Source organism: Cygnus olor, chromosome 1, assembly GCF_009769625.2.
Source record: "Cygnus olor isolate bCygOlo1 chromosome 1, bCygOlo1.pri.v2, whole genome shotgun sequence".
NCBI classification, from domain to species: domain Eukaryota; kingdom Metazoa; phylum Chordata; class Aves; order Anseriformes; family Anatidae; genus Cygnus; species Cygnus olor.
In genome coordinates, this window is record NC_049169.1 from 111,100,471 (window position 1) to 111,121,096 (window position 20,626).

General features: G+C 40.9%; 1 protein-coding gene across 1 annotated transcript in view; it reads right to left on the minus strand.

The window, feature by feature from the left end:
* Positions 1 to 20,626, minus strand: part of URB1 (URB1 ribosome biogenesis homolog) — a 49,040-nt gene that overhangs the window by 18,966 nt on the left and 9,448 nt on the right. Inside the window, exons 9-24 of the mRNA XM_040577012.1 lie at positions 19,567 to 19,762; positions 18,158 to 18,295; positions 17,613 to 17,786; positions 16,834 to 16,984; positions 14,151 to 14,273; positions 12,420 to 12,532; positions 11,080 to 11,199; positions 7,941 to 8,057; positions 7,149 to 7,287; positions 5,917 to 6,087; positions 4,701 to 4,897; positions 4,156 to 4,380; positions 3,442 to 3,621; positions 1,767 to 2,622; positions 849 to 1,050; positions 579 to 756 (exon numbers count right to left, since the gene is read on the minus strand). Coding sequence (XP_040432946.1) covers positions 579 to 756; positions 849 to 1,050; positions 1,767 to 2,622; positions 3,442 to 3,621; positions 4,156 to 4,380; positions 4,701 to 4,897; positions 5,917 to 6,087; positions 7,149 to 7,287; positions 7,941 to 8,057; positions 11,080 to 11,199; positions 12,420 to 12,532; positions 14,151 to 14,273; positions 16,834 to 16,984; positions 17,613 to 17,786; positions 18,158 to 18,295; positions 19,567 to 19,762 — 3,280 coding nt within the window. The remainder of the gene's footprint in view (positions 1 to 578; positions 757 to 848; positions 1,051 to 1,766; positions 2,623 to 3,441; positions 3,622 to 4,155; positions 4,381 to 4,700; positions 4,898 to 5,916; positions 6,088 to 7,148; positions 7,288 to 7,940; positions 8,058 to 11,079; positions 11,200 to 12,419; positions 12,533 to 14,150; positions 14,274 to 16,833; positions 16,985 to 17,612; positions 17,787 to 18,157; positions 18,296 to 19,566; positions 19,763 to 20,626) is intronic.

Consider the following 20,626-nt stretch of genomic DNA (forward strand, 5'->3'; position numbering starts at 1 on the left):
AACACTACAAAACGGCCCCTCAGGTCCTTCAAGACTCCAGTCCTGCATGATCAGGTCCTAAAAGAAAGAGAGTCTCACCAGAAGCCAGAAAGAGGTCAAAGGCTGCCTGGAGAGACCTTCAATTTTTATGTCCTACAAGGATTTGCTTACCCTACCCAATTAAAAAAAATACAGTAGTACAGAGGGAATGATTTTATGATCAAAGTCAGCTGCATTTCTGCCATTGAGTTCAGAAGGCATGGCAGGTGGGTCTTGTCAGAAGCACACCTATCTTGTCACTCTTCATGCTTTTCTTTAAAACATCCATTAGCAACCTTTGGTTTTTAACTCTACAACACCTTGAGCACTGATCTTTCAAGAGCACTGTTAGCAGAAAGCTATCATCCAGCACAATTCAAAACTGGTTCTCATAAAGGTCTGGCAGGACAAAATTAACTCTGTACAAGCTATTAAAAGCCCATAGAAGCCATAATCTCTAAAACAAAAAATAAAACCCAAGACACAAACACAAAAGCACTGTAACATATATCCACACAGTCACAGTTTTGGATGCTGGCAATGGACATAAGAAGCCTCACCAGCAATTCTTCTAGCCTCAGCAGCATTGACCTTTCCACTTCTTGCTTGCTTTCGTCTTTACTGTTGTTGTACACGGCAATTAATCCCTTCATGCAGGCTGCTAACAGGCTTCTCCTCCAGGAATTCAGCTCTTCAGAGTTTTCAAGCACTCTAGATATGGCATCTGCCACTGTCCAACTGTGGAAATACATATCTGCATTCATACATATCTACCACAAAGCTTTAAGACACAAATTTAATCATGGAACAGAGCAACTGGATTTGCTTACCTCTCCTTATTTCCTGCTTTCTCCAGAGCAGCAGGAAGCTGGTCGATAAGCTTTCGCAGCCCTTTGCTTTCTGCAGATGGCAACAACTTGGAAAGAACTTGCAATTTCAGAGTGACCTCGTGCGATGTTTCTGTGTCTTGAAATACACTGGAGAGCTCTTTCCACAGAGCTTTTCTCAGGACAGGTATAACAGCTGAGACAACTGGAGGGGACACATTTCACAGAGCGTGTTAAGCAACAACAGACTTATAATTACAAACATTCCAAATCAATTCTCTAATCAAGCCCCGGATTACTTAGTTTCTAACTGTTATACTACAGTACCTGCTAAAGTGCTACAGAGAAGTGCACTCCGTAATAGCATCATTAAAAAGCATTTAGTATATACAGCAGATAACCGCTTGCTACACAGCTGATATAATTAAACATGGGAAAATTACACAGACATTCAAAAGGGGAACAACGTCACAACAAAAAGCCTTGTCCTTGCTTATCAGGAAGGATGAAATCCTTACCAGCTCTCTGACCGTGGACTTGTAGGAATTTTTATCTCACGTCAACAGACAGCTAACAAGTACCTTATAAATCAACTCAGTTTGCTAGCGGTTTCCCATACTTCCTATACTAAACCACGTAGGAAAGCATGAGGAGAGATTTTCACATGTGCTAAGAATTAAGGGTTTCAGAAGAGAAAACCAGGCAACAGCGACCATAACAGCACTTTGCTTCAATCTAACATCCAAGCTTCACTACAGTCCTTCACCTTTTATATTGGGAAAGTGCTTAAAAAAAAGAATAATTAGAAGTTAATTACTTAACTTCTATGAGCTCTACTTGTTGTGCAGAGGATCCAAGACTTTAAGCCCTACACTGAGAATATGGCCTTCTGAATAAAATAGGGATGAGTCGTGGCTTTACCTGTGGAAGGTCGGGTGAAATCATACTGATCCCTGCATTGCAAATACACATTAATGAGTGGAAGAAAGCTCTCCATGTTCTTCCTCAGGTACTTTTCAGTGTCACAGCTTAGACACCACAGCTCAAACTGCAGCAGGTGAGTTCTACGGTGTTTTATCAGCGTGCCCACAATGGCAAGGCAGGTTTCTGACCCCTGGTTAAGGCAGTGAACAAGCACCTCTACGCTGACCATGTGTGCAAATACTGGCTCGCTTTGGAGAGCACGAAGGAAAACTTTCTCCAGATCTTTACTGGCTGATGCTGACATCAATATCCCCAAAGCTTTAATGTGCTCTGTGGATAGCAGCAGTTCTCCTCGTTGGGGTTGCCTTTGGTAGCTCTCTGTGAGGAGCTGCACCAAAATTTGTCCATACAAACTCAACTGTTTTCCTTTTTTAGGGGATTTTTCAGATTTCTGAGTAGTCAAGCTCATCTCAGGAAGCCGCAGCATGGTTAAAGTGATCTCTTTCAGCTGAGCTGCAGACATGTATACATGCAATTCCTGAAGAGCCTCCAGCTGGTGAGACCTCTTGGGAGAGACCTGTTTTCCTTCTTTCCCCACAGCCTGTAGCTCTTTCAAGACACTTTTCCTGATTGCTTCAAAATATTTCGATAACACATGTACGTGATCCATGCTCTGCAACATCAGGGCACCTGTCTTCAACAGCTGGAGCACACCAGAATTTACATGAGCTGACAGGAGCTTCACAGTGACAGGGTTTAAACTGTGCTGAGGAAGAGAACGTTGTTCTAAAGCCAGGAACCAACTCTCCAGCGTAGGATGCTTGAAAATCAGCATGAGCATATCTTCTAGGATCTGTAACAAATGATTGTAACAATATTACTGAATGGATGATTACAGATACAGAAAAAGAAAATTGTATTATCTGCCTATCTTCCAGAACATGTTTATTACAGTAACTGGACATGAAATTGTCTATTAACTGGTCAGAAGATAAAAATATTAATGAAATACAAGCATATTATTACGATTCTTCCAACATCTGTGATGTGGGAGGTATGCCTTCACTGAGCATTTTCCCCATCTAAACACCTTTCCAAGGGAAAACTGTTTATTCTGGGGTTCCTTGATACAATCCCATCCTAATCTCTAAAAATCCATAGAACATATGAAAGGAGAGAAAAATTCACTTTTCCCTATGTCCTTCTCCCAGACCTTAACAGCATCTCTCTGCATTAACCTCTTTCCATTCAATACACCTCTGTGAAATAAAGTGTATGATGTCCTGTTCATTCCCTGCCCTTCTGAAGGCCTGGCAAAAGCTGTAGTAAGCTTCCACAAAGCAGCAAAATCCTATTCAAGCCCTTATACAGAGATCATGTAACAGACACACTTTAATCCTAGCTGAAATCCCAGAAATCCTCATGACTTATCAAGTCACAATGCTCACAAAGCCTGATCTGGACTAGTTTCCCCGTTCTCTGTCAAAATTAGTCAATTTTATGCTTTGGTGATTGGTGACAACATATCAACAAAATCTGTGGTAAAAAATCGTTCAAATCTCAGACGATTTGCTTTAATAAACAGTTAAGCAAAACTTACAGATATTTCCCTAGAGAATAAATCAAATCAAAGTTTACTATCAGGTAAGCTTATGGCCCATGTATTCTGTACCTTGTCATTTGAAGACTCCTCTGTAATCAGAGATTCCTCATCCGTAAAGAGATCTGATGCATTCTGATGCTCTTTTTGTTTCTGCCGATTACCCAGCTCTATCTGATTTCCCCGGCACAACAAGCTGCTCAGCAGGTCCAAAAAGAAGTCAACAAGGCTGGGACCAGAAGTTTTACTAAGCTGTGAAAACACAGACATCTTAGAACTTGAGAAAAGAGGAAGATGGAGACAAAGATAACTATCTAACAAGTAACAGAATAAATTAAGAACTTCCCAGATGACAACCTTTCTGGGGGACGGAATTCCCCATTGTAAAAACTTGATCCTAAGAAAATTCTCGGGGTACCAAACAAATACAGATTTTCATCTACCGTGTGACTTCCAATATAGTACAGGCCAATGAATTTAATCTCCAGAATGGCTTCTTATGGAGACCCAAGAGCCAGCTTGAAATCCTAAGTTTATTTGCACTACATGCAAATCACCAAAGTAACCCATGCGAAAGAAATCAAAGAGTCCTCAACAATTAAAAGGTTAGATATTTGTAAACAAATTAGGTGCAGGTTTGTCTGATGCTCTACAGCCTCAGTGAGAGCTGAGTATGTGAAAGAGCTGCAGAACTGGATCCTGAAGTTTCAACAGCCAAGTCACTTGTACTTGCTGCATTAAAATAAACCAAACAAACCTGCAATGCCATCACAACATCACTCTTACATTGCCAAAGTCCTCCACTGTGGATTTCAGGTACAGCAACACATGCTTTACTCCTAACAAAAGCTGTTCAGATGGGAGCTGAGAAGCCAAGTCTCTCAATTTTGTCTGGATCTCATCTTCCAGTAAGGTACTGCTTCCTCTTACATAGGCCTTCTTTAGCACAGTTGCAAACACAGAATCTGGGGCCAGAGCAGGTTCTTTGCATGCCTCTTTGCATTTTTTAAACTGTTTAAAATGGAAAAAAAAAACATAAGAGAAAATTAAAGGTGAATATTACCTAAAGTTTCTTTAGCTACCTGTTTTGTATCCTGGACTGACAACCCAGGGTAGGACCCTTGTGCTCTGGCTTCACTTCCCAACCACAGCAAAGACCTCTCCTGTTGTTAGAGAAATACCCTTAAGTGCATTTGTGTCCCCTAATGGGATCAAGAAGACAGGATTAGTTGAATGTTAATGCACTTTCCGAAGACAAGGTAACCTTTATACACTGTGGGCTTTTTTGTAATACTGGCTCAAGCATTCAAGTAACTGCAGGTATTCCATACCACAGGTTCCTGAGCTTGCTGGGGTATCCAGAGATTATAGTACTGGTTAAACTGGTAGAGCTGAGGATATTTAGAAACTTTCAGGGACTGCAGATCTTTATCATACAGCTGGAACATCAAGCAGAGGGCGAGGGCATCTCTCTGAGAGTGCAGAAGGTCAGTGAAAACAGCAACAAGATACTCTACGATGTGTGCTCCTGGAAAGGCAAAACAAAAAAAATAACACCTCTGAAGTAATCTGTGTAAACACACACGCTAAGGCAACCCTCTTTCCTTACGACTTGGGTAACAAGCCTTAAAGCATTATTTTAAAAAGTACCGAATAGGATTAAAAGGTGTTTTTGACAAGCCAGACAAGTGTTCCAACCTCCCTGAGGTATCTGAAAAAATCCTCCATACAGTAGCAGTCCTTGGCAAAGTAAATTATCACCCTACTTCAAAATACATGCTCAGATTGGCCTGTTTCCTTCCAACTTTGCCCTTACTGCGTTGTGCTAAACTTGCCTGCATTTTGATGAGTAATGACTCCAGCCCAGCACTACATAAGAGCAGAACTGATTTGTACTGGAGTGAATACACTCAGGTTAAAGCACGCTAGTTAAATTTGGAGGATTTTATTTCAGAACTGTCAAAGTTCCACTTCAGGTGGATTGGACTCAATGAGGAAGGCTAGCAAAGCCTGCTCTCAAGCCAACAGCTCCCCCTGGGACTTCACCAAATCCTTTCTGCCTACAGCCATTGAAACCACCTTCCTGTCAGGATCCACATATCCCGTGTTTAAACACTCTGTTACTGAAGCACAACTGTCTAAGGCCAAGATTATCCATGCAGGGACATTCTGCACTGCTCCTCAGTCCCCTCTGTAAAGGGGTTTCTTGTCTGGCCTGAGGTCATTCGATTCCTCCACTTCCCTGCACTTCACTTGGGAAAGTTCAGCTCTCTTGCTCTCACCTAGACAGTTTGCTCTCCCACAGTAAGAGTCCCCTACATTTGAATGGTAGTTTATAAAGTGCCCACATTTCCACCTCTTTTCCTACTCCAGAAACCAAGAGAGAGCTTATCTAGGGTCAGGAGAGAAGGACAGAAGCATCTCATAAGCCTCTCCCGAGCAAGGAAAACCATGAATCTGTACCTCTTTCTGCTGGCAATGGTAATAATAAAAAGTCTTGTGGAGCCCACTCCCATGAATGATACAGAGAAACAAAAAAGTTTGTACCTGTTTCATTTTCAGTCTGAAGCAGCAGTTTATTCCTGGCTTCTAACGCAGCAGGGACAACAGCACTGAATGGAAATGTTTGGATAATGGTATCTTCGTTTAAAGTGAAGCCAATTTCTTCATCTAGGCCATCACTATCCTCAACTAGGACATCCACCATATCAAGGACATCTATTGTGTGCAGAAAAAGTATAAGCTGAGGATTCAGACTAACTAGGTACCAATGGAAGCAGAATCCAACACTTCAGGAATACGAGGCTGCTTCTGAATACCCAAAGCAGAAAAGGGATAAAAGACAGGATAAGAGACATTTGTCTAACAAAAATCACTCTTACAGTGCTCAGTTTCAGGGTTTGCCATTCAACACTGCTGTTCAGCTGACAGAAATGAGGGAAGAGAAGAGGTGCATCGGCTGCTGCTACCATGATTGCATGAGATAACATGGCTTAGATCATCATGGTGACAGGAAACAAGTATGGGAAAGTAGAAAGGGAGCAGCTACTTCCCCATAAAAAGAACAGCCTGGGCAGGCCTTGAAGAGCTTTTCAGCTTGGTATAGACAGAGAACCAAATCTTGGTCATCAAAGAATTAACCAGAGATTTAACATATGAAGAACAGTGTTACCATGTATTCTGTGGCTGGCAACAGAGCCAGCTTAAGGCATCTGATCCATCTGGGACTGAGTGTTAAGGTACCTCAATTATCTTAAATTTATGTACTGCAAAAACCTACAGATGGGCAGTTACAGCAGAATAGCTAGCACATGGTAAGCTGTCTAAGTGTCCACATCTGCAGAATTTTGATTTTGCCTGCAGTAGGACTGTGACTGCTCCCTGACAGCATGGGCAGCAAAATTCCAGCCATGGTAGTTAGAAAGTTCCTTGTGCACCCCAACCCTCTCTTCACGGATGAATGGAGATGAGCAGTCCCAGGGAAGAAAATGTAATAGCTTTCATTTTAGTTAGAAAATGCTGCTGCAGGACCCTAAAGAGAGATTTAAAATACTGCTAAAAAAGCGTAACTGCATCAGAAATTACATTTTGGGGCAAAGAGGTAACTTTGCAATTCAGACTTCTACTTTTGATACTAAATACAGCCACAAGCCTAATTCCCACAAATCTATACTTAAGCAAGAATTAGATGGTTATCACTCTTTAGTTTGCTTGATTACGGCCAGAAGATTTAGCACAAAGTCCCAGAGCACTCTGTTGTTGAGGGAATCACCACATACCATCAATGTGAGAGATGGGGATGCTGACATTATCAGAGTCTTGCTTAAACATATTAACTTGGAGCATACTGGCCTCCTGGACAAGGTCTGCCGCTTTATCTGTATATGGATAGGGGTTTGTCACAAGTTTCAACAGGATCTGTTAACACAGGTTGAGAGATAAATGTAAATGCATAGGCTATTAAGTGCACAGAAACCATGACTTGTTAAAAAAGACTACGGGCTAAAAGCGCTTGGAAGCTAGGAAGGCTTTAGGAGGACAATTCCCATATGCTTCTGCAGGAAGCTCCACTGTACGTGGAACCTGTGCCTGATGGAAAATGAAAGGTCCACTGCAATTTTGCAACCGAAGTGCTACCACAGACTGAGTCCCTGGGGAAACTGTGATGAAAAGGAAGCACTGGGCATTTAACATCCTGCAAAGTAAACAGGAAACATCAACTTTTCTTGTAAAAGACTACAAGTTTCTTAGGTCTGACAATTTTGGCAGGTATTAGTGAGTAAAGAAAAGAGGAGATAAAAGCTATCCCCCCACCCCAAACACTCTACTCTTACATCAACAATGCTGTAATAACGACTTATCATTCTAGATTTAGTTTTCCTCCAAATCACTTCACCCTCCTCCCACCCAAGACAAAGCTGTCAGCTCTGTGTAAAGAATTACAAGCACTGCCTTTCTCAGAATTCATTCACTGATCTCTGAGAGGTTTCTCAACAAAAGCAACAAGATAATTAGTTTCCATTAATGCTATTCCTGGCATTGTTTATCCAGCTAACTTGAACAGTTGTTACCCTTTCCAAAAATTGAATCACTGCTTCCTTCTTGTCTTCTTTTGTATTATCCAAGTGTTCCAGCCAAATTGAAAGTTCCTTCCATGTGTACTCAAACACTCCGCTGTCATGTAAAACCTGTCCAGAAAAACAGAAGGGTGTAAAAAAATAAGTAAAAATATAGATCCTTTTGTATAGCAAATTCATGTTTTCTTCTTGGAAAGAAACGAACAGCAGGTAGATGAAAAGCAGTATCTGTCATTCTCACGCCCCCAGTTCAAGAGGCCTTATTCCCACTTATTAGGGCCACTCTAACTCCGTAACAGTCTCAAAATGAATGCATTTTTTCAAATGAAAGCAAACCTCCCAAGACTTTATCATCTGGCCTCAGTGTAACTACAACCAGGGCCTAGTGTCTTCATCACTGCCGTTTTGCTTACTGCTCTCCCAGCAAGAGCTGAGAGGTGAGGCAAGAGTGGGTTACAGCTGATGAATGAAACCTGCTAAGCTCTGCCAGACACACACAGGCTCCGTAGGAAGTGAGCAAGAAGGAGTCCTAGCAGCCATGGGGCAGAGAATGGAGGTCTTTAAGAATGACCAAAGAGGCAAAACACAGCTTACTCACTACTGGAAAAATCTGCTAACAGCAGCTTCTTTCCGCTCCTGTCTTCTCAGAGCCTGTCATCCTCTCATTTGCTGTGTGCAGCACAAATCCCGCACTACTTCACCTTGTTCCTGTCCTCACACAGATCACGCGTATGGGATGGATCCCATACACACAGTATTCAAGTCTGCTGCCAACAGCTGTCCACCTGACAGACAGCAAGCATGTGATGATCTCACTATGAGCTTTCCTTCCTATGCATTTGGAATGCAAGGCTTCGACAAGCACTCAGGACACAGGAACCTACCACAGCACCACCTTACACTGGAAAGGAGGATCTCCCAAAGGCATAACGAAAGCTAAGAGCCAGAAGGACTTCTGGGTCAACACAGCAAAGTCCTTCTGTTGTCAGCAGTCAGTCAGCACAAACACCACTAAGGTCAAGGTTAACAATACAGAGCATTCATTCCTTCCACCTCAGCAAACCTTACTCTTGCTATGTCAGGGGGGCCAGCTGTGCTGCTTTAAGTGGGTTGTACTTCTTTGTGACCCCAGAGTGTCGTTACAGTAAGACAAAAAAAAAAAAAAAAAAAAAGGCCAGAACCATTAAAACAGCCTGTTGAGAGGCTACTGAAAACTACTGATGGACTACAAAAGAAAAAATCATTGCTATTTTAAATCAAAATCAGGCTATTTGTGCAGAAAAGAGTTGGGTGAATGGGTAAACAGAAAGTAAATGAACTGTAGGCCATGACCACTGCTCAGAGAGAAGTCTGGGCATACTTGTAGGTGGCTTGGGTGGGGAGGTAGACAGTTTTACCAGAGTCAAGTCACAAGTGTTAACATACTTAGAAAATTTTGCCCACTTTCATCCGATCTAAATTCAGGCTCTTTTCTGAGACACCCAAATGAGGAACTTGGCGAACCTATGCTCCCTCTGTGAGAGAAAGGAGTGAGTAGGAAGAAGAGGAGGAGGAATGGCTGTCTGAAGGACAATCCAGATGGCAGGCAATTTGAACTACACAATGGTGTATCTGCCTGTCCCTCATTCCCAACAACAGATGAAACCTTGACCAGCTTCCAAACTCCGGCACCTACGCTGAATGCCTGAAATTATGCGGGATGAATCCATGCCTTTGTTTCCCCCCATACCCAAAATACAAAGAAAGCCATCACAGCTCATTTGCTCAATATTTACTCTGTGTACACCCCAGCAGCTATAAAAATAACACTGCTGCTTACAAGAATCTGACAGGATAATTCATTTAATGAGAAAAAAAAAAGAAAAAAAAGATCCATTTTTAAATAACTCACTATTTTTGGCAGAGTCTCAAAATAGAAATACACTTGTAGCTCTCATGAAAACAGGCAGGAACAGAATGTGAAATCCAAAAACATGCTTTCCGATTATACGGCACAGTGTTGAAAAATAAGCAAAACACACTCATTAGCACCTATTCTTAGCAGCCTTTCTGCTGACATAACTGCCCTAACTTCACTGCTTCTGTCTTCTCTAAGAGAAAATGAAATGGACTGAAAGTAAAAGAGGAAGCAAGAATGAGTCAGGCAGCCCACATCTCCACTCAGCAAAAGAATCCAAACACACGAGAAAAACTGCACTGGGTAGCTTTTGATTGAGATATTCTTCATTACTGCAAGACAAAGTTAACCTGCCTCTAATCCCCTGCAGTGACCAAGGGAACTAAAACCTAATTAAATCACTCTAGCTTTGGTTTAGTGGACTGGACATTACAACTGGACCCTGTAATTGAAGCTAAACGCAGAAATTAAGTGCAAGAAACATAAACTTGTATGCAACTATAGTTACAGGACATTACGGTCAGGGCTCAGAACACCTTTTTAGGTTTGTTCTTAGGGAGAAAGAAAGCTTGTTTGGTTGGGTTTGTTTTTAATGTAGGACTATCCCTACTAAGATAACTAAAAGATGCCCAGTCTTCTTGAGACTTGCAGTTGATGAGCACTTCTGAAAGTCAGATCTTTCCTACTTAAATGCACGGAAGTGGATTTTATTTCATTTTAAGACAAAAGCATTCCTTAAATCATAGCTTGATTCAGACTAACAAAGACGACTTTACAAGGGCAGAATGAACATGGTATGCATAAGACTTTAGCAAGACAAGAGTGAAAAAGTGCAGATTAAATACATCAAGATAAAAAAAAAAACAAAGAAAAAGAAAGATCAAAACCAATCTTTACTTGATCAAATGTCTAGGCCATTGCAGGCACAAACTACATCAGTTTATTACATCATAACATTTAATTCAGCCTAGGGGATGGACAAACACTGAAGATGTTTTTCTTACTGCTTCATCAACTGTTGCAGCAAATTCAGTTGACAGCATTTGCTTTCATAGAGTACTTGGCTAATAGGTTACAGCAATTTCCCAGAACAGTGACAGTAAATGGAAAGACGACTCCATTGGCCACACAAGCATGCAGTAAATGTATCTACTTTAAGAAAAAGTTTTTAGAGTCTTGAAATTTCAGACCAATGCAATATTGTGAATATCCTGATATTTCAGATCAAACGCTTACCTTGATAATCAGCTTTTTGGTTGAAATTTTCAGATGAGAGTGGTTACTTGTAACAAACATTTTCATCAGTAAATAAAATACTGATTTTTCACCAGCTATCTTTTCTGTCTCAGAGACATCCTAAAAGACAAATGTAATAAAATTCCTTTGGTACAGTAGCACTGTACAGGATTATTTTGCACTAAAGCAGATATGTAGTAAGTATATGATTTTATAGACATGCCCAAAAGTACCAAAGCCAACACTTAATGGGATGATTGCATTCTGTGAACCAGGAAGATAAGTATAATATGCTTTTTTGGAAAATGGGAGAAGAGAGGAGTAGCAGAAACACCAGCTAATACAAGAGTCCCAGATAAAGCCACCTTCCTCCACAACCATCCATTCTATTTGTATTTCTGTTATCCCCAGGAATTCAGATTTCCTACAAGTACTGTCTGAATAAGACAGTACTGTAATCATTTAAGAGATTGAATTTGATCCTCAAAGAAAGGAAAACAGTACAAGTCACAGGGATGCTGAACACTATCCGAATATCAAATGACGATCCTCCAGCCATTTCCCCTGCTTTTCTCACTGACTTGTATTTGATGTCTAACTATTTTGTAACCCTCTGTAATGTTGCCAGATTTGGCTTTTATCTTTTCTGTTAAAACCTCTAGCTTTGCCCTTCTAGTATACAGAAGAAAATACATTAGCTTCTTTGCCCATTTCTTGGATTTTCCTTTGTTTGTTTTTCACTCTCCTCACTTCTCCTTTAAGACCAACTGCATAATGACAAAAATCTATAACACAGAATCACAGTCAAACACCCATGGGTCCCTCTGCTTCCCCTCAAAGCTGGGCCCACTCTTTCTCCAGACATCTACAGAAGACTGTCTACACCTCCCTACTTTTACAAGCCTGCAGTAAAGAAGAGAGCAGGGACCCTGAAATTTTCCAGTAATTACAGAGAAGAGGGACAGCCTCATTAAACATCAGAATCTTCACCGGGAATGGGTGGAATGTGAATGAACCTCACTGGTTCATCTCCTTGATCTGAAATCTAAGGCTTTCTAGACAAGTAGAAAACAGAAAATTCTTACTCTTGCAGTTCTCCAAGGACAACAAGAGCTGAAGGAACCTTGTCAGCACTCTTCAGATAGACAAAAATTTCTGTCCTTGCTTAAAAACTTTTCAGCTCAGAAAGAATTCTTTACTAATGTTAAGTCTGTAATTCCTACTGGTGATACAAAAGGGTTACCCTCTAAAAGAACTAGACTGGGACTAGTTTAAAAGCAGGCAGTTCTGGATTTGAGGACTATGGGCTAAAGAAGCATAAACCTGCCTTGAAGTCTTACCTGTACTCTGAACCAGGCAAATTTATTTGCAGGAAGTTCCAGTGCCACTTTCAGTATATGGTACTGCAGAACAGCGGGGACCTCCTCCCGGAGGCCCTGTTCAGTGACAATACCTGAGGTTTGAAAGCAATAAATAATCAACATTACTTTGGAATATCTTACTGAGATCATCAGGAACGCCAATAATGATTTAGGGTTTCAAAACACCACTCTGAGATAAACTGGCAATTCGTAAGCTTCCAGACCATAAGACCTACACGCACACAGACAAACCTATTACGGTTGGCTGATCTAAGGCTGGAACCCAGCAGGGAGAGTCTCACACCTGCCCCTGGCACAAGCTATTGCTGAGGCATGGGAATACAAAATCTCTTTCATCAGTCTCAGCTACCCTCAACATCATAACCATTCACCCTACAGGCCATAAAGTTGTGCAGAGACCCTCGCAGTAAGCTCTAAAAATTGACTTCCCCACACTGCAGTCTGAGATCAGCTGTATAAAGCTTTGATGGCAGTGTACTCTTCATAGTCTGTATAGTACCTTTGTGGTCCGCATTAGAGAGAGAACAGTAAACTTTAAAAAGACAGCATCACATCAAAAGCCTAATCAACTGCAAGACCAAATAAAGTAGTACCAGCTGTTTAAAGCACATGCTGATAGAAGGCAGAAAAACATGCTGCCTTTGGAGAGTATGTTTCAATCAGGGCAAGGGGAAGGAACAACACAACTCTCAAGCTGGAATCCAAAGGAGGGAAGTTTCACGATTAATTTACCCCACATCTTTGTCTACCTTATCCTCTTTCATCAAAACAAATATCCAAGCTCCCTTCTGAGAATGACACTTTATTTTCCAACTTAATTATTTTATTGTGTAACAAAACATACCATCAAAGAGATTTCTGCCTCATGAAAAGGTGTTCTGCCTTTTGTCCATTTTGAAAAAAAGCAGACCAGTATACGAAATAATGGGACAAACAGGATGTGCGATTTGGATTTATGTGATAAGACAGCTGATTTGGGGGAAGGAGGCGGGGGTTGTTGTTTGTTTAAATCCCCTTTCTCCCCTGACAGGCTTTAAGTATGGCTTTCACATAACTCTCATTCTTATAAATCCCAGACCTGCCTAGGACTTGGACAATTGTTCTAATTTGGTGGCCTATGAGCTCTGCAGGCCCACAGACAGCAATAATGCCCAAATAACATTTTACTCTCTCCTCCAAATGGAGAGAGTAATGGCTGTCTTTATTGTACCACAAGCAGTACTGGAAGATCTTACCCACAGCCCATGATTTGTGGGTCATCATCCTTGCTGCATTAAGCAGGTACAGAACATCTGTTGACTCCTGCTGTGTGAAGAGGCATACCCCCCAGTGAACACGACACCAGAGACAAAAACACAACAATATTGCTAATATGCTTCCTCATATGGATTTTTCACAGCAGGTTAATGCCATACAGAATACTGCTCTTCTCCCCATACACTGCATAGCTATAATAAAATCAAAACAATTAACACCACAGCATATGGAAAAAATATATGTATTTGAATGCTAAGATTTTCCAGAGGAGACTGGCGAATTGGTACATGATCCTCCTTCACCCCAAACTTTATATGAACTACTCTTTTAACACTAAATCTGTATCATTGTGGTTAAGAAGAGTGAGGAAATAACTTACTTTGCAAATAGCCAGTGAAAGCAATAAAGGTAAAAGAAATACGCATCACGTACCTTTTAAGAGCTTGCTAAAATCAAAGTTGCTCCGTGCTACCAAGTGGGGCACAACCTTCTGATAAAGGCATATGACCTGAAGCAAGGCAGCTTTCAGAAACAGTGTCTCAGCATCATCTGAACCTAAATCAAGTGTTAGCATAATTAGTTTCTCCTTCCTTCACATCAACAAAAAACAGTGTAGCACCTACATTACCAATCATGAGAATCACTAATAATATTTTCAGTAGAGCTGCCTATGAACTGATCAGTCACCTTCCTCACTAACAACAGGATAAAAAAAAACAACACATAATGGAATCCCCAATTCCCTTTTTCCAGTATTCCTGTTTTAATTTTACAAATATTCTGTCAACTTATTCAGTGTTTAAAGTGACAACTGCCATTTTTAATTTGATTCTGAAGTGCTCACAGAGATAAAGATAACCTCAACATTTTAACAACCTCTAGAAGAATCCAGCCAATCCCACTGCTGTTCAATTTAAGGCTGAAACACAGAAAAAAAGTGAAGGAAGAAATGATAGCCAGGCCGCTATTTTTTGGGGATACTATTTTAACCAAATGCCAGGTAGGTTTGACTGTTCCGGGAAGGGCATAAGCCAACACACTAATTTATTAGTTCAGTTAAAGGTTTCTTTCTTTCCCTTATTTCTTTTTCCAAGATGTCCTCTTGACAAGAGGATGACAACATGTATCTGGAAGAGAGAAATGCCAACCCCAGCTAAGGCAGCCATCTACTTACGAGAAGCCATTTCAGCAGCTAAATATTCTTTCGGTTTATAACATAAGGATGCATAAAAGCTACTTGTTATCCAGTTACTAATGAGAGGAAGCAAAATAAATGAAAGGCAGCCAGAACTTTTTTTTTTAACACTTATCTTTTTCCTGCTAACTAGCTCTCCCTCAGGGAGCCATGAAGAACTGGAGGGATGCCATACACAAATGTTGTCACTGTTTGCCCGAGTCTCAACTTCCATTAAAAGAGAATTTTCTGGTTGCCACAGTGCAAATAAAGCTGCAAAAGGTGAACTAAGAGTAACTAATAGAATATTATCATTCTAGCATGAAGAGAAACTAAAGCTACAGTTCTTTAAAAAAAAAAAAATAGCTGCTCCATTGGTTTTAGCAGGCACTCTACCAGTAAATAGCCTTGGAGGGTCAGCACTGAGAACTAATCCGCTGCCTGAAGTCACACACAGAAGGACATTCTCTGAAGAACTCTCTGCTCCAGAAAGTCTCAATGTGGAACATGCCCTGTCAAGGGCATGAAGCTGTCTGTAGATTTATCTTCAGTCTATAAGCAAACCATTGCAGGCTGCTAGCCAAGCTACAGAGGAGTGCTAAAAATTCCAGTTCCCTGCAATGGGACGATGAAAGCAAGTCCTTCAGTAAAGACATTGTTTTTGTGAGGATAAAACTGAAGCCTTTGACAACAACCCTCTGTCCCTCTTCCAGAATTTGCACGTTTCCACTCCTGTGCTTACAGCAACGCAAGCATTTGTATAGCCAGAGTAACAAGCTGCTTCACAAAAAATGATCTCATGGTAAAATAACATGACAGACTAAAATCACCCAAAGCTATTTTCCAGCTCCCCTGCCTGTGTTATTGTGTCACAGCAAAATACTTGTACTAGCACAGGAGGATCAAGGACAGAAGGGTTCAGTTTAACACAGGGCAGTACAAAGTCCTGCATCTGGGGAGGAACAACCCCAGGCACCAGTACATCCTGGGGGCAACCTAGCTGGAAAGAACTTCGCAGAAAAGGACCTGGGGATGCTGATGGACACCAAGCTGAACATGAGCCAGCAATGTGCCCTTGCGGCAAAGGAGGCAGATGGTGTCCTGGGCTGCATTATGCAAAGTGTTGCCAGCAGGTTACGGAAGGAGATCCTTCCTGTCTATTCAGCACCGGTGAGGCCACAGTTAGAATGCCGTGTCCAGTTCTGGGCTCCCCAGTGCAAGAGAGATATGGAGCTACTGGAGATAGTCCAGGGAAGGGTCACAAAGGTGACTGGGGGACTGGGACATCTCTCTCATGAGAACACGCTGAGAGCGCTGGGAGTGTTTAGCCCAGTGAAAAGGCTCAGGGGTGTTCTCATCAGTGTCTATAAATAAATGAGGGCAGGGTGAAAAACAGATGGAGTCAGGCTCTTTTCTGTGGTGCTCAGTGCCAGGACAAGAGGCACAAGGCACAAATTGAAACACAGCAGGCTCCATCTGAACCTCAGGAAACACTTTTTTTTTTTTTTTTGAAGGTGACGGAGCACTGGCACAGGTTGCCCAGAGAGGTTGTGGAGTCTCCCTCCATGGAGATCTTCAAAACCCAACTGGACAAGGTTCTGGGCAAGCTGTTTAGGTGGCCCTGTTTGACCGGGGGGTTGGACCAGGTCGTCACCAGAGGTACCTCCCAAACTCAAATATTCTGTGATGCTGCAACAGCTGAAAGTCACACTGCTTAACCTCCCAGTAGCAATGCCAGCCTTTATGTCAAACTGTGTTTTAGGCAATTCTGACAACAGTCAGAATTAAACACTGCCTGAAGAAGTGAACAAAGCAAAGCTGAGTAGTAAATGCATGGCTGGTATCTGGACTCTGCTGGTTAACCGCCTTACACGGGGAGAGGATTTTACAACACCCATTTACACACATGTAAGATGTGATGACTTCACCTGCTTTGCCTACCATGTTGTTCTGCAGCTTCTGCTGTCTCAGTCATTTCTTCCACAGTGGAAATAGCAGTTTCCCTTTTCTCCTCTTGCCCATCAGGATGTTCTTTCCCTTGCTTCAGAAGGGACTGCCAAACAGCTACTATATTGTTCATGTCCGGTAAAAGCTAGAAGAAAAAAGAGAAAAATTGTATTAACTCTCCTGTGTGAGACAAAGCCACTCCAATGCAAATATTTACAAGCAGCCAACATGAGGAGCTGCTGCTCTTCACAAAGTTTGTAACTGATCTTCTATTGACTCTGAAGAAGATCTGAAATCAAGTAGTTTACCTTCAATTCTGCATAACATAAATACATGAAAGAACATTTTATTGAAAAAGACTCCTGTAAAAAGTTTAGGTTTGTTTTTTTCATCTTAATGGCATACTATCAACTCTAAGGATACCTCATCTAGTAACTTCTAACTGAATGAACTCTGCTGACTTCAATTTACTTGAACCAGGGAAATTTGCTTCTGACCCTGCTCTTGAAACTCATTTGCAGCACAATAGCTGCCAACGTTACGAATTTGTCTGACGACGAAGTTTTATTCATATTTTCCATCAGCCAGATTTGTTAGAAAACTAGTCTATTACCACACCAGTTATTAACACCTTTTAAACCACAGCTTCCCCCTGCCAAAGGACACTATTTCCTTGCTCCCAGGCCACAACCACTTAGGGAGAAAGTGCAGAGGAGTAGGTACTTGCCACGTAATGACTCATGTGAGACCTCAACTGCCTTTTTACTTTGTACCTTGCTGATGGCTTCTCTGTACAGCTGTACAAATTCCTGCATCGTTGACAGTGAGTAGATTTCTGACTTTTGCCAAGTTTCTTCATTCAAGCAGTACTCAATATTCTTCAAGGCTCTTTTCAGAATCATTGACACAAGTGACAGTATGCTGTGCTTCACTACTTTGCTGGGCAACTGAAAGAGGGAAATTGAATTCATATTTCAGTAACTCTTCTTACTGCTTTGAACATTCTCTGTACTCTGAATGTATATTAACATTTGCTAATGAATTAATTACTTTCTAAGCTTAGGAGAGAATCTGTAGGTTTTCAGATTCCCAGCCCAAACTGCTAAGGAACATTGGCAGCATTGGTGCTTGAGAATACCTGCTGGAAGCAGTACCAATAGGTTTTAGCTCATGTTCCAGGGCTTCCCCATGCCAGCTTTATGCTGCAATTGACCATATAAAACTTATAACCAACTTAAACTTCTTGGATGATCCCACACTTAAGTCAAACAGTATTAATTAGGACATAAAAATTAACTGAAATATAAACTGCTCTTACATTTAGTCCTTGGGTGAACATTATTTTATTGCACACTGCAGGGACTGTCGTTACCATCACCATAGAAAGCAGCCTGGGAAGAGGAATAAACTCTGAAGTCTTAAAAGAGTTGGAAATGTCTGGTTGAACCTCATAGATCTGAAATAAAAACAGATTAATCAAAATTAACATAGTCACAGAGATGACAGCTTCTTCTGAGGAATGATTTACAAAAGAGCTTTGACTTTTCAAACACAATGACAGCACTAAATATCAACTTTTACACAGGAATGCTAAAGAGCATCTCCCCAGGCTGTTCCATGAAATGAAACATCTGCATCCAACCTGCACCCCTCCTAAAAGCCAACACCTTTCAACAGATTACAAGTCGCATTTGCTCACTTCAAGCTAAAGCAAAGAGGCAGAGGAAGACTCAGAAAGGACAGAAGTTTTTTCTAGCTGGGCTTCTATGTTGCCACATCTCTAAAACGGTACCAGCAACATGAGGTTTCCCGCTATTTCTTATGCCCATCTCTTCCTTCCTGGTTTAATTTAATGTTTATACAGCCTCCTGCTCTAAACGTGGCTCTTTAGCAAGTGACCTTCCAGCTCACTCTGTCTACACTTTTTAAAGCAACCGTGGCTCTGAGCCACAGCTCATTTTCCTTAGCACCCACAGAAAACAGGATGCCATTTCCCCCCCCTCCATTTACAAACTTTGACATTTAACAGCATCCTGCTGCTTCGTTCCTGACATGTCCACAGTAATTGATGGTGTTATTTCAGAGCCATTAAGTCCTTCCCTTTTAACTCACTTAAAACTCCATCACCTAACTTCCTCACTGCTGGTTTATTTTAAAACCATTATTTATGAAATTCTGTGCCTGTCTGCCTTTTTAGTGATTTCAATAAGCTCTCTTAAAATACTGTTCACTTACAGCTGTGAACACAATATATCTTCAAACCTGAGCTTCTTCCAAAACAGAACAGCCGTTTCTAATACGAAAATAAAAAACTCCACTCCCTGATCTTCGACTTATTTGCTGATTCATTTCAATGAAACTCTTCACTAGGAGGACCTGGTCTAAGTTAAAAACAATTCTGTTAGTTCATACCTAACATGGCCACACCACAGGCTGACTGGGTCCTGAACGGCAACAGTACCCAAACTATAATAATTTTTACACAGCAATGGCAGCACTTGTAATGCATTATAATATCTGTCTGTAAGAACTGCAAAGGCAGGCTTCCTAATCAAAGGTCCTTTGCTGGGTAACTTTTTTTTTTTTTTTTACCATATTTCCTATTATGATTTTGGATAATTCTGCAGTATTGCTTAGCCAACACTATTCCGGTTTTCGGAGGAAAAGAAAGAGTATTGGAATTGCATATTTCTATGTAGAAGTGGTATGCATCATTCATACTCTTACCTTTTTGAGTAACTTCATATTGTCCATCCAAGCTGACTTCACTCTAGGAACAAAGGAATACTGGGTCTCCTTAAAGTACCTATTCAATAGGTCTGGACATACTTTTAGAATATTCACCACGAGATCAGCAACCATTTCATCTTCTGTTGCAGTTTTTAAACCAAGCAGAAAGCGCAGGAGCACCACATTTCCTCCCCTATTGAAGATAATAAATACTTTAAGAAAGAAATCCCCACTTCGATACTACATGCAATTCTAACTCTTCAACTCCAAGCTAATACTGTAACGTAAAAAGCTGAATTTCCTCTGTCACTATGACAAATCCAAGGCAAGATCTCTCAAACTGTTCACATAATCTCTGAGTTTATATTGAGAAAAGTAAGAACTAAATTTACCTCTAATTTTTTTTTCATGACAAACAGTAATTACTTTTAACTAAAACCACAATGTTTCAGAAACACTCTAACCAAACTTCACAAAGCTGAAAATGTACTATTACAGCTTTAATATTAAACTTGAAAGCATTCCATGTTCTTTCAGTTCTCCTCCCCTCCCCTCTTTTTTTCTTCTGTATGTCCCTAAACAAAGAGAATATCAGATTAATATTTTTTGTTTTCTTCTGTATGTCCCTAAACAAAGAGAATATCAGATTAATACCAGCTAAAATCTTGCTCTAGCACCACTCAGTATTAGTACCTGCTACTACAATCTACTACCTTCATTGCCTAGATAACATGAGGAAGCAGAGGCATCCTATGGTAGTCCCTCCATAGAATTACAAGAGTCTAAACTGTTTTCCCCATTAATCACAGTATCAGTGTACATATATTTTAACCAGTTACCCAATGGAAACAGTACGGTAAACCAGTATTTCCAGGTTACGTGTTGCAGACCAAACTCTGGCGTTACTGAAATCAACAGTGACATTTTGCCAAGTTCTAGAATAAACCACATCTGGTTTTACAATATGTAAATTAGACTAGATATTTTACCACCATCTGGTTTACACTGCAGCTTTGGTATTTTATTTTCACACCACAAACCTGTGGTCCAAAATCAC